At 36.7% G+C, this 14330-nt stretch overlaps 1 protein-coding gene and 1 pseudogene across 2 annotated transcripts; both read left to right on the top strand.

The window, feature by feature from the left end:
* The first annotated feature begins 799 nt into the window (after positions 1-799).
* On the top strand, positions 800-2834 carry LOC145088261 (parthenolide synthase-like; annotated as a pseudogene). The gene is made up of 2 exons (XR_013701046.1): positions 800-1848; positions 1925-2834. The product of XR_013701046.1 is annotated as a parthenolide synthase-like (transcript).
* Positions 2835-3740: 906 nt separating this feature from the next.
* On the top strand, positions 3741-5504 carry LOC145088259 (parthenolide synthase-like). Its single transcript, XM_079026523.1, has 2 exons — positions 3741-4705; positions 4771-5504. The coding sequence occupies exons 1-2, from the start codon at positions 3782-3784 to the stop codon at positions 5389-5391; spliced, it is 1545 nt and encodes a 514-aa protein (XP_078882649.1). The 5' UTR covers positions 3741-3781; the 3' UTR covers positions 5392-5504.
* The last annotated feature ends 8826 nt before the right edge of the window (positions 5505-14330 follow it).

Here is a 14330-nt window from a genome sequence, read left to right as displayed (position 1 = left end):
TCACAATGTGAGTTTGAACTGATCGGAGTTTTTTCACATTGTGAATGTTAAAATTTGAAATATTTAAAGTTTAGATTCAAAGTGTGAATCTACACTGATCGATGTTTTTTTTTTTTGGTGAACCTTCTCAGATTCACATTGTGTATAATAGTAATTCAGATTTACAATGTGAATCTGAACTGTTCGAGATTTTTCATATTGTGAATGTTAAAAATTGAAATATTTACAGTTTATATTCACAGTGTGAATTTACACTGTTCGAAGTTTTTTTTTTTAATCGGTGTTAATGTTTACTAATAGAGTACAAAAAGTTAATATTTTTGGTATAATTAGTTTTTTTTGATAAAAATAAACTTAAATATTGAAAAAACTAAGAAAATTAAGTGAGTTTTTTTCGAAAAAAAAAATTGGTTTTTTTTATATATATCATCATGGATCTCTGTGAAAATCCACAGAAGACAAAAAATCATGAACAACGGTATATTCGGTTTTTTTTCGATAAAAACTTGGCCTAAAAAAAAATTAAATAAAAAAAGAATTTGTTTTTGTTGTAATCAGATATATGTGCGTCCATTAAAAAGGTTTACAACCATTCATTTTGCCGTTAATTGCTTTAAATTCCAACACTTTGGATTGATTTCTTTGTTTCTTAATTAATAATTGCTTTATATATATATATATATATATATATATATATATATATATATATATATATATATATATATATATATATATATATATATATATATATATATAATGTGTCTAACATGGACGTTGCCCACTTACCAAATACCAACATATTCATCCAACCAATTTATTAAGATGGTACGTATATCCAAGCGACCAAGCCTAAAGCCTCCATCAGAAATGCACATAGAAAAACTTGTAATATATATGGCCATATACCCACAAATTGTCACATGGAGACATTCACTACCTTCCCTTCATGGCTTCTTACAACATCACTACTAGCCCTCTCCCTGTTCTGCTTGTTTCTGTATACTGTAAGATCGAAAAGGTCTCCCATGGTTGTCCCTGAGCTTCCCCCAAACCCTCCAAAGCTTCCGATAATTGGGAACTTGCACCAACTACTAGGTAAACCTCGTCATCAAGCCCTTTGGCAACTTTCCCAAAAATATGGCCCAGTTTTTCTACTACATATTGGTTCAAAGCCTTACCTTGTTATATCTTCCTCTGCCATGGCCAAACAAGTCTTTAAAACTCAAGATCACGTCTTTTGTTCCCGTCCAATGTCCCATGCTACCAAGCGACTAACCTACATCTATTTGGACGTTGCCTTCTCACCTTACAGCAATCACTGGAAGAAGATGCGCAAGCTTTTGGTATCTGAATTCCTGGGTCCCAAGAGAGCTATATTGTTTAACCATGTGATGGTGGCAGAGATCGAGACCATGGTTTGTTCTATATCAGCAAATCCATCAAACACTGTGGTGAACCTAAACAAGATGTTTTCAGCAATAGTGAAGGCTGTGGTGTGTAAGGTGGCGTTTGGTAAGAACTATAGAGAAGAACCACTCAAGGGTCCATCATGGGAAGTCATGGTTGATGAAACCATAGAGATATTGAACGGATCGCTTGGTGATTCTTTTCCATGGATTGGTCAACTTATTGATCAGTTTAGTGGATGGAATTATAAGTTAGAGAAACGTTTCAGTAATCTTGATGCCATACATGGAGACGATTATTGATGACCATCAAAATCATACAACTGGCGAAGTAACTGATGATCATGATAAGGATTTTATCCATACTTTAATTGAGTTATCTTCGATAGAGAATCCTTCTGATGATCGGGTGACCAAAGGAGATATCAAAGCTCTTGTAATGGTAAATATCAATTTTTTATTTATTTATGATTTTTATGCAAATATTAAGTAACTAATTAATGTAAATAAAATTTCAGGACATATTGACTGGTGGAACAGATACGACAGTTGTGACGATGGTTTGGGCAAATGTCCGAGATCACTAGAAGTCCTAGAGTGATGCAAAAGTTGCAGAGTGAAATCCGAAATTGTACTACAAGAAAACCAGGAGAGTTGGATATTACAAAAATGTCATACCTCAAAATGGTGGTGAAAGAGACCCTAAGATTGCACCCTCCAGCCCCATTGTTGATCCCACATGAAAGCTTAAGCCATTGTCAAATTGGTGGTTATAGCGTCCTTCCTGGGACGTGTGTTATAGTGAATGGGTGGTGGATAGGAAGAGATCCAGGAACTTGGGGTGAGAATGCAGCTGAGTTCTATCCAGAGAGGTTTGAGAATCATGATGTCGATTTTGGTGGGGGAAATTTTGAGATGGTCCCTTTTGGAGGGGGACGTAGCGATGAAAACAGTTCCAGCAACTGTAGAGGCCATCATATCAAATTTTCTGTACTGGTTTGACTGGGAAGTTCCGGATGGAGTGAAGAATGAAGACATGAACATGTTAGAGGAGGGTTACCTGATTTACCGTAAGAAGTTACCACTGTGTCTTGTACCCAAAAAGCATAACTGGAATTGACGGATACATGCTTTTATAGTGGCTTCTATTCGACTAGCTCCTAATGTTAACACTTTAGAGACGGGGATACTCAAAATCTATTAAAGACGTTTGCTTATATCAAGCTTAATACTTTGATTGCTTTGGACATTTTCAATAAAAGAGGGGTGAATCTAAGCTCAAATTTTTGTCTGTTTGTGAGTGCAGTGTTGTGATGGGTACATATTTGTTTATTTCGTGTCATATGGCTCATGTTCTTTGGCACAAAGATTAAGTTTGGTGGAATGTATATTTTTACTATTTCAAACATTGTGCCCATCCTTACTAGACGGACAACACTAGCTAGTTAAATTAGGTGAATAAGAAGAAATGGCTTGATTTGGTAATCCTAATGACTTCTTGAATGACATGGATGCTCTAAAACAACGGACACGAAGATAAGAAAAGATTATGTGTTTGATTTTGTAGTAGCTATATCTTTGTCTTGGATCTCATAGTTTTTGTAAGCTTAAAATTAGTCGGATATAATGACTTAGAAATCACTTTGTAATTATTGTTTACAATATGTGTCTTGCTAAAAATTTATAATATTTTGCTGGTTGTTTGATTTTGTTTACAATTGTTTATTCACAAATATGGTGAAAATTTATATGTTTTGGTTCATATATAATTAACTAAAAAACAAATGTCCAGTTTTCCTTTTAGTAATTTTTAATTGATTCAAGTTACTACACGTTAACGTACCGCTAGAACAATAATACTTTGACATAACATATTTACAAAAAATTAAATACACACGTAACAAAAACATAAAAAATAATGTAGGACGACGTTGCTCACTTACCAACATATTCATCCAACCAATTTATATAAGAGCATCCACAATATATTGAACTTTATAGAGTTCAATGGAGTATCACATCATTATCCACTATTCCATGCATACAACTCTATTTATTTTTATCCCACAATACATTAAACTTTACAAATCCAATGAAACATATTAAAAAAGATATTTATTTAAAGATTTAAATACTTTTTTTTCCATTGAGTTGGACTCCAAATCCATTGAATGTCAAAGTGACATTTTATAATAGTGGAGTTATATCCAACAAATAGAAATGACAACTCATTCAACACTTTCATTAAACTCTACATTATGGATTACTCTAAGATGGTAGGTACATAATTATATATCCAATCATGAAACATCCATTATAAATGGACATTGAGAAACTTGGAATATGGCCATCAAACCAAACGCACGAATAATCACATGGAGACATTCACTATCTTCTCTTCATGGCTTCTTACAACACTACTAGTCCTCTCCCTGTTCTGCTTCTTTCTGTATACTGTAAGATCGAAAAGGTCTCCCATGGTTGTCCCTGAGCTTCCCCCAAACCCTCCAAAGCTTCCGATAATTGGGAACTTGCACCAACTACTAGGTAAACCTCGCCATCAAGCCCTTTGGCAACTTTCCCAAAAATATGGCCCAGTTTTTCTACTACATATTGGTTCAAAGCCTTACCTTGTTATATCTTCCTCTGCCATGGCCAAACAAGTCTTTAAAATTCAAGATCACATCTTTTGTTCCCGACCAATCTCCCAGGCTTCCAAGCGACTAACGTACAACTATCTGGACATTGCCTTCTCGCCTTACAACAATCACTGGAAGAAGATGCGCAAGCTTTTGGTATCTGAGTTCCTGGGTCCCAAGAGAGCTGTATCATTTAACCATGTGTTGGTGGCAGAGATCGAGTGCATGGTTCGTTCTATATCATCACATCCATCAAACACTGTGGTGAACCTAAACAAGATGTTTTTAGCATCAGTAAAGGCGGTGGTATGTAAGGTGGCGTTTGGTAAGAACTATAGAGAAGAGCCACTCAAGGGTCCATCATGGGAAGTTATGCTTGATGAAACCATGGAAATATTAAATGGATCTCTTGGTGATTCTTTTCCATGGTTAGGACGACTTATTGACCAATTTAGTGGATGGAATTTTAAGCTAGAGAAATGTTTCAGTAACATTGATGCCTACATTGAGACGATTATTGATGACCATTACAATCATATAACTGGCAAAGTAAATGATGATCATGATAAGGATTTTGTCCATACATTACTTGAGTTATCTTCGATAGAGAATCCTTATGATGATCGGGTGACCAAAGGAGACATCAAAGCTCTTGTAATGGTAAATAGATTTCTTTTTAATATTTTTATGCAAATATTATGTAACTAATGGAAATAAGTTTTCAGGACGTATTGACTGGGGGAATAGATACAACAGTTGTGACGATGGTTTGGGCAATGTCCGAGATCATTAGAAGTCCTAGAGTGATACAAAAGTTGCAAAGTGAAATCCGGAATTGCAGTAGAAGAAAACAAGGAGGGCATGAACTCGATATCACAAAAATGTCATACTTGAAAATGGTGGTGAAAGAGACCCTAAGATTGCACCCCCCAGCACCATTGTTGATCCCACATGAAAGCTTAAGCCATTGTCAAATTGGTGGTTATAGCGTCCTTCCTGGGACGTGTGTTTTAGTAAATGGGTGGTGGATAGGAAGAGATCCAGGAACTTGGGGTGAGAATGCAGCTGAGTTCTATCCAGAGAGGTTTGAAAATATTGATGTGGATTTTGGAGGGGGAAATTTTGAGATGGTCCCTTTTGGAGGGGGACGTAGATCATGCCCAGCGATGAACACAGTTCCAGCAACTATAGAGTCCATGATGGCAAACCTTCTTTACTGGTTTGATTGGGAAGTTCCCGATGGAGTGAAGAATGAAGATTTGAACATGTTAGAGGAGGGTTCCCTGGTTGTTCGTAAGAAATTACCACTATGTCTTGTACCCAAGAAACATAATTGGGAAGACTAGGAATCAGGCCCCCTTCTACAAAGGAAAGAAAAAAATCAGTGTTACATCGTGCACATCTGTTTTAATTAATAAAGTAATGGATTGAATTAAAAATAATAATTGTAATTCATATACATGCTTGATCGCCCACTTCTGAATCCGTGCTATATATACTTGTTCATATGTATATCTCATCGACCTTTTAGAAATGGTTCGGTCATTTCTCGACAGTTCAGTCATTTCTTAACGATTTTTTCGTGACAGTTCGGTCATTTTCGGACGGTTCCGTTCGGCCATTTTTGGTTGGTTCGGCTATTTCTTAACGATTCGGTCATTTCTGAATAGTTCGGCTATTTCTTGACGGTTAAGTCATTTTCGGACGGTATGGTCATTTTCAGATGGTTCGGCCATTTCTTAACGGTTCGGCCATTCCTGGACGGTTCGACCATTTCCGGTTGGTTCGACTATTTCTTAACGATTTGATCATTTATGGACGGTTCGGCCATTTTTCCGGTAGGCTCGGCCATTTTTCCAATGGTTCGGCCATTTTCGGTTTGCTTCTTCCCAAGACACAAAGTACACCCGTCACCTCAACCTTCTCTTGGCCAGCTCATAGCTAACTGTTGAGCTTCTTCTCCAAGAAAAGGCATATCCAACTATTTATAAATAGAACTCTCAACACACAATAAAGTAAGTTTCAACTCTCTCTCTCTCTCTCCACATACAATCGGGTTCCTTCCACTCGAAGAACCCGACCTTGTTTTGTATCGATACTAACTTGACCGTCGGAGGCCGCTCCCGGGACGCAAGTCCTGGGGCGACTCTAACGATCTCGTTTATGAATGTAACATGAATCACATTGGAGCCCGCTAGCGGCAACGAAGAAGGCATCCAAGACCTCGATTCGATCAGCTCAAATGATGATTTTCTGGGTTACCGCTATCCGTGGGACCACGAGCAACACAGCCATGGTGTCGTGCGTTCCAAAATCAATTGCACACCGAACTCTGCAGATTTATCTCTATTCGCGTCAAGATTTCAGCCTCCCATTGAAAAAGTTATGTTTTTGATTATTTTTTCCAAGTTTCCAAATGTCTATTGACGTGTTTATTACGGTGCTACAAAGTTCCTACTCCTAACATTGTTTTTAGTAAGGGGGTGTTTGGATAGGAAAAAAAAAGGTGCTTATTGCTTATTCCCACAATAAGCTAATTTGAGTGTTTGGATAAAATCCAGTTTATTAAGCTAAATAAGCTAATTTTAATAAGCATCTCTCCCCATGCTTATTGTTTATTGCTTATTCCCACCACAAATAAACTATAAGCAATAAGCTAAAAAGTTAATCCAACCACCCTTAAATATTTTGGTGCAAAAGAGAAATGCAAAAAAGAATCAAGATTGAAAAGGTGATAAACAAAGTGGTCAAAAAAGCAAATCTTATCCCAGATCTCGATAGTTTGTATTCTTTTGCACATAATATATTATCTTCAAAATGCTAAGAGTACGGGGTATAAAAAACCATAGTAAAAAAAACGTTCCTAAAGACCTGTGGAAAACTCCCTCGTTTTTATGGGCCACAGGATCATGACCGATCACCATCGATAAAGAAGAATCTTTCTAAATCACTTCGGGTCAGCGGGGCCTTCAAGCATCCGAAATACGCCGGGCTTGTAAATGACATAGCCCTCCTAAATGACGACTCCTTCAGAAGATGTTTGCTTTCCCCTATGCTTTATGACATCTTTTCTCTTCTCCGTAGTGATCAGTGTATGCACGTAGCATCACAGTCTTCGACTGGGGTGAAGTCGTAACAAGGTAGCCGTAGGGGAACCTGTGGCTGGATTGAATCCTTCGCGATGGAAATTCCCTTCAATTCTTTTTCATTTTCCTTTCCTTCACCTTCAAAGAATGAGTTGGAAACTTCCTTCATTATTATTTTTTTTTAAATTATATTTCCTATAAATATTATACTCATTTTGTAGAGAATTAAAAACCATAAGTTTTGATATATATATATATATATATATATATATATATATATATATAATTTTTAGTAGATATGTAATTTAATAAGTATTAAAAAAGATAAAAAAAAAGTTGGCCAATAGGAATAGGAGAGAGAGAGAGTGAGGGAATAGGCTTCCTTACCTCTTTCCCTCGCCACCTTTCCCTTAGTCAAAGAGATAGTGTTCAGCTGAGAGGGAAAGCTTTCCTGACTCTTTCCCTCACTTATATCGTCCCGCCTAAGGATGTATCTTTAGCTTTGAAATAAGTACATTCAATAATCGATAACATAATACAAATAAAGAATGTAAGCAAGTACAAGATATGAAAGATTGAAAGAAAGAGATAACGGTCAAAGTTGTACGTTCCTAGTGGTTTACAATTGTTTACAATGAGATTTGTGGGTTACTATTGTTTACCTAAAAAAGTGCTTTATAATTGTACTTGTTTATTAACTCGGTTATGAGTGTCTTTAGCTCGTTTCAAAAAAAAGGAAAAAGACACTAGAAACAAGAGTAGATGGGTACATTTTAAAGCTATTTACCAACCTCTACCTCTGGACCATCACGAATATGGGTATATTCGTTTCAAGAGAATGGAGAGTACAAACCACGCCACAAAAAGTACAACACTTTCTCTTTGTTCGACTTCTATGCAAGAACACCAGTAATTACTTCCGATTCAAATTCCATGTTAATAGAAGCCCTACTGTGCAACTATCATCGCTACATCATACCAGGCTTAAAGCAATGTCAAAAATTACTTGCTCTGTTATGTTGTTCTCTACGAGTCTTACAACCTACAGTTCTATGAGTTGTTAAATATGAACTTACCGAGCAATATCAAAGATGCAAGCACTATCATCTGCACTCGACTTCTTTTTTACATCAATGGGCTTATTTTGATTTTCATGACCTGAATGAAATCAAGGTCGGCTCATAACTACCTTTCAACTGTGCTTCTAATTAATGCACCTCGTCAAGAATTCCCATGATTATAGTGAATTCCCAACTATGCCTCAGTTAGTTATGGTTCGGGCACCTTCACTGCGATTATTTATGGTTTGAGCATCTATACTTCGTATGACAACCCGAAATTTCTATCTTGTACAATTATTCAAATCAATCAAGGTTAGACTCGTTTTTGCTATCTTCTAGCATTGTTTAGAGTCAATTCGAGTGTTCTAAGCCTAGTACCTTCAAAGTTTGGGTTTAGAATTGGGTTCCACAAGTTCACCACTTCCCAAAATGGCCAAACACTCCAACATGAGGAGTGTACGGCCATACACTTGGGTGTGCGGCCGTACACCCCCTTCTGGCCGTACACTCTCATGTGTAAATGAGATACTTAGCCTTCATTTACCTCTTTTCACACTCCTAAGCCAAGAAATCGACTTCTCTCTCAAGTATCATCCGATTTTTCATCTAGATCTTCAAGTTGTAAGTGTTTCTTCCCTTGGATTGTTGATTCCTTTCATTATCTTGTATGGATCATTGATTTCATCCATGAAATCACTTCATTTTGGTAGATCTTCAAGTGTTCTTCAAGAACATCAAGAACACCTAGAAAGTTCTTGGACCTCAAACACCCCTAAAGGATTCTATATTGTAGGTACTCCTTCATATGCTTGTTACTTACTAGATATGATCCTTAGAAATCGTCCAAACCATGATCATCAAGGAGTGTACGGCCGTACACACCCCATGTGGCCGTACACCCCTTTGTTTAGTGCATATTGGCCTCAAACTCATGTTTTATGCTTGCACATGATCAAGAACACTTCCTAGATGTTTAATAGAACTTTAAAACACTCATTAGCATGTTTCACCATGAGTGTGCGGCCGCACACCCACTTGGGCCGTACACTCTAGCAGTACACACACATGAAACATACCATTCTGGCCGTGCACACCAATGTGTGGCCATACACCCATTATATGCAACCCATGACACTTCTAACACTTCAATCTAAGTGTTTCCTAAGTCCTAGGGTGTTTTCCTTACATGATTAGCTGTATAAACACTAATTATATACATATATGTGTCATTATATGCTTATTAGGATCCGTTGTGCTCAAGTCTTCACTTGACACTTAGCTTCCTACAAAACGATCTTTCATTCGTATCACTCACTGCAGGTGAGTTCATACCCCTTAACTTATCTTTTAAATGATTTTAAATGCTTTTATGGGAGGGAGGGGGAGGGGAATACAAGTATAAACATAATAGTTGTTATATTAATCACATGTGATTAATAACTATTAAGGAAATGGCTTTCTTATATTTCAAAACCGTGATATCAAACAAACTACTTCAACTCGCTTTATAAACTCTTTTACATATTAAATTCTTTACTTAAACTCTTTCAAACTTATATTTTGTCAAATCATGTCTATATAGATATAGTTATATAAGTAGGATTGAAAAGACTTAGGACTAATAACTCGCCTTACTTCCTGTTCCTTGTTTGGTTGTGGACATAGGGTATCAGTTGTTTGTCCGAAGGTTGTTTGAATCTTTAGTTATATATTATGTGCATGTATATAGATATTAAAGTTCTTCGTTCATTTCAATACCTTTGGGTAGCAAAGGTGTACAAACATGTTCATTCTTACAAACAACATTTCTAGTAAACTATAATAGGTATAGTTTAGGAAGTCACTACTTACTATTACTAGAACAATGAAACATACAAGAGTCAGTTCATTCATGAGTCAATACAAACATACTATTATGTGAAACAGAAAGAACATACTATTAAGAGAAATAGAAAGAACATACTATGATGAGAAACAAAGAGAACATACACTACACAAGAAAACATACAATACACTAGAACAAAGAGAACATACAATACACTAGAACATAGTATACAAACACTAGAACACTATAACATTAATGTGAGCCGCTACTTCATGGCATGGCAATCTACTGCTGGGTCATGTTTTGCCACCAGAGTCTCCTGGAAGGAGAGCGTGAATCAAAATGGAAATGTAAACTATATTTTGGTAATGATACTCATACTTGGGAAAGATACACACTTTTACAAACAACACAACACATAGAACATTTGGGCCTTGGTAGAAGGCTACCTTTTAGTAGAAAATATAGGATTTTCTAGGAGATACAAACAATTACTACAAACACTTACAAACATTTACATCAAACATTTACAAACACTTTCATACGAGCAATGACACTAAAATACTTATGAACTCACTAGCTTTAATGTTGATCTATGCTTTTAGAGTAACTTGTATTCTCAGGTAATCAGTAGACAGGTACCGATGACCAGGTTTTGAGAAGATGGAGCACGTTCAAGACTCATCTCTTATTTTGATTCATATTTTTGGTGTCTTATAAACTATACATAGCACACTTGTATTAAAATTATATTATTAATGCAATGGATGATGTTGTTGCTTGTGTTTACTATTATGCATTGTTTTGATATTGTACCTGACGTCCTCCGCCCCCCGAACATTTCCGTCATTCAAGTTTTGGGTGGGACACTTCGGTCTTATATGGTTTGGTATATAGGGGTCGGTGTTAAAGATCATCACTAGCCCAATAGAACAATATTATCTAGAAGAATTTAGCTTGTTCTAGAATGCTCTAAAAGATTCTATAACATTATGGAAGACTATGGAAGACTCCAGAATATATCGGAAGAGTCTAGAATACTCTAGAATGACATGGAAGACCCTGGAAGGTTATGGACTATTCTAGAAGACACTGGAGCAATCTAGACCTCCCCAGAACATGGTAGAAAATTCTAGAAACATATGGAAGCTTATAAAGTATGTTAGATAGTTCTAAAGTTATCTAGTAAGTAGTAAGTGTATTGTAGTATATAGAAGCTTCCTAAGAGGCCTATAAATAGGTGTGTAGCTCATTTGCTCCAAACCATCCAAGAAAAGCCTTAAAGAAAGCAAAGTGTGTAGTAGTCTCTTAAAGTGTAAGTTCTTCTTAAGTGTCTTAATAAAAGCATTGTTGTTTCCCATATAAAGAGTCGTGTTCAACAATATGGTATCAGAGCAAGGTTTATTGATAGTGAGAATGAGTGATTCTCTTTGTATCGTGAGTAGTCTATGACTCTGCAAGTTTGGTGTCAAAACTAGCTTTTTTGATATTACCAAGGTACTGCCAACACGATGGGTGATCTCCAAGTCGTTGAAGGAATCAAGAAACTCAACAACAACAACTACAAAATGTGGGAAACATGTATGAAGTCCTACTTACATGGACATGATCTATGGGAGGTCGTTGGCAGAAGCAAAAATATGCCGCCAGAGGAAGATGTTAATGGTACTTTGTGCAAATGGAAAATCAAAGTAGGCACAACAATGTTTTCCTTGAAGACTACAATCGAAGAAAAGATGTTGGAGTATATTCAGGACAAGAACACACCAAAAGAAGCTTAGGACACATTTGTGATGATTTTCTCAAAGAAGAATGATACGAGACTACATCGTTTGGAAAACGAGCTATTATCAATCTCACAACATGACATTACGATTACACAATATTTCCACAAGGTCAAGTCGATATGTCGGGAGATTACTGAACTAGATCCGCAATCTGTCATTACAGAAGCTTGAATGAAGAGGATCATTATCCATGGACTAAGGCCAGAATATAGTGTAACATCCCAAGAAAGGTATACCTTATAAGCCCTTATTCTTATAGTAATTGTCAAGTTTGACCCTTAATTGAGAAAAGGTGGTAAATGAGTATGCGGGGCATACGCGTGTGTACGCTCAACGTACTCATGTGTGTGATTTGGATGTGGAAGCCACCTAGTACGTTGGGCGTACTAGGCCTAGAGTGAAAACCCTAATTTAGGATATGTCCCTATTTAAAGGACATGATGTCCTCATTTCTGGCCACCATTCCGAGACATTAACCCTCTCAAACCCTAATTTATTGTCCCTTGAGCTTGTGTGTCCATATGTGAGCTATTAAGTGGTCTTGCGGTTTCTTTGGAGAGAACAAGGAGCTTTGAAGAGGAAGGAGTGGGAGTCCAAGCTTTGGATCTGAGCTTATCTGTGGTTGGAGCTTTAGTTAGAGGTATAAAGCTCAAAGATTTCTCACCCTTTTGATTTGTGTATCATTTTAGTTCATTTTAGGGGCTTGGTCCCAAAGTTGGATGCTTTATGAGATATTGAGTTCCAGAGTTTATTATCAGCTCCTTTGAGTGTTTTTAGTGGTATAGAGTCATAAAAATCGAGACTTGGACGTTTAAAACAACCCATGCATGAGATATGAGCATTATTAAGAATAGAGAGTGAGACTTTTGGTGTTTGTGACTTTATCAGCCATGTAAAGGCTTAAAGTCATTGACTTTATGGAGCATGAGCCTTTAAGGAGTACATATGTGAGATTTGAGCTAAGGTCTTAATGGATTAAGACCAAATGAGTAGGAAGAGCAAAATTGGGACGTACGCTGAGCGTAATCCCAGTACGCACAGCGTAGGGTCGTGAATCCTCGATGCATGCATGGCGATGGAGTACCCCCAACGTAGAGGGCTGGTACGCGCGGCATACGCACTGCCATTGACTTTTAGTTGATTTTTAGGGTTTGGTTAATTTGTGGACTATTAAGGCCATGGAAGGGTAAAATGGTCTTTTATCCTTTTGTGAGTTTGTAGAAGGGTTTAGTCTAGCTTCTTTGAGAGCTGTTATTAATTCGAGATAATTATCGTATGTGTTAGGCAGAGGCTAGACCGGTGATTTGAGTTCGAGGTTATCCGATTTCTTACGATGTGAGTCTTCTTACTATACTTACCTAAAGTGGTAATTTTGTGTTACCGGAGGGTCTTATGTGCTTATATTGAGTATAGTTGTATCCTGCTTTATGTCTGTGTGATTTATACTGCGTATTATTCTGAGCTTGCTGAGTTAGGACCAGAGGGTCCACCCAAGTTGTGGGACCGGAGGGTTCCACTGAGACACATTGGTCGGAGGGTCTTATTGAGCATAGCCATGAAAAGCTAATGTGATGTGTGTGGTATTTTAGGGAACCCACTAAACTTCGTGCTTCCCGTGTTATGTTTATGTGTTTCAGGTGCTTCTTAGGATCACGGGAAAGCGCTGACTTGATTGTACACATGAGGCGGAGTTATATTTTGAGGATCCTGGATTATGGTTAAAACATTTTCTAGATATGTGTTTTTGAAAACATTATCATTTGGGAGTTTCGTGAGCAATGTTATGAGAATTAAGTGATTTTTAAAATGAAATATTTGTTTGGAAATTTACGGTGTTACATGTGACATCCCCATTTTCACGGCCAGAAAAGACCGATTTTGTTTATGCTTTATAAAAATCAGAGTACCTATTTTAATAAAAGTGTTGCGGAATTTATTCCCAGTAAAACATGATAAATACGCTATCAAAGCATTTCTGAAGAAAAGTATTTTTATTCAATTGAAAACATTTGGGATGTCATCGTCAATACAGAAACATAAGCATATGTAACATCCCCATTTTTCACGGCCAGAAAGACCGATTTTGTTTATGCTTTATAAAAATCAGAGTACTTCTTTTTATAAAAATGTTGCGGAATTTGTTCCCAGAAAAATACGATAAATACGTTATTAAAACATTTTCGAAGAAACGTATTTATTTCATTTTAAAACGATTCGGATGTCATCGTTAATACAGAAACATAAGCATAAACAGAACTTACAATTATTTACACTAGTGATCTACATCTCTTTAAATCTCTCAGTGTAATGTCACTTCATATCGTCACCTATGATATAAATAAACTGAGTGGGTCAGGTTGGGAAACCTGGTGAGTACATAGGGTTTTCAATCCACAATAATATAATTATTATGTTCGATCATCAAACAATTAACCCAATTACCCATCCCCATTATCTTCTTTATTCTTAAGGATCTACCCTAAGAATCAGCTATTTCTCATTCATTCATTCCTAATGATCATCCTA

Source organism: Lactuca serriola, chromosome 2 (genome assembly GCF_051521515.1).
Source record: "Lactuca serriola cultivar US96UC23 chromosome 2, Lser_US96UC23_V15, whole genome shotgun sequence".
Taxonomy (NCBI): Eukaryota; Viridiplantae; Streptophyta; class Magnoliopsida; order Asterales; family Asteraceae; genus Lactuca; species Lactuca serriola.
Note: the sequence above shows the minus strand (reverse complement) of the source record. Positions and strands in the feature narration are given on the sequence as shown.

Excerpts from the sequence above, each read along its gene's own strand:
- LOC145088259 (XM_079026523.1), top strand. The coding sequence starts at position 3,782 with ATGGAGACATTCACTATCTTCTCTTCATGGCTTCTTACAACACTACTA. Across the intron at positions 4,706-4,770 it reads ACATCAAAGCTCTTGTAATG|GACGTATTGACTGGGGGAAT; the intron begins GTAAATAGATTT and ends ATAAGTTTTCAG.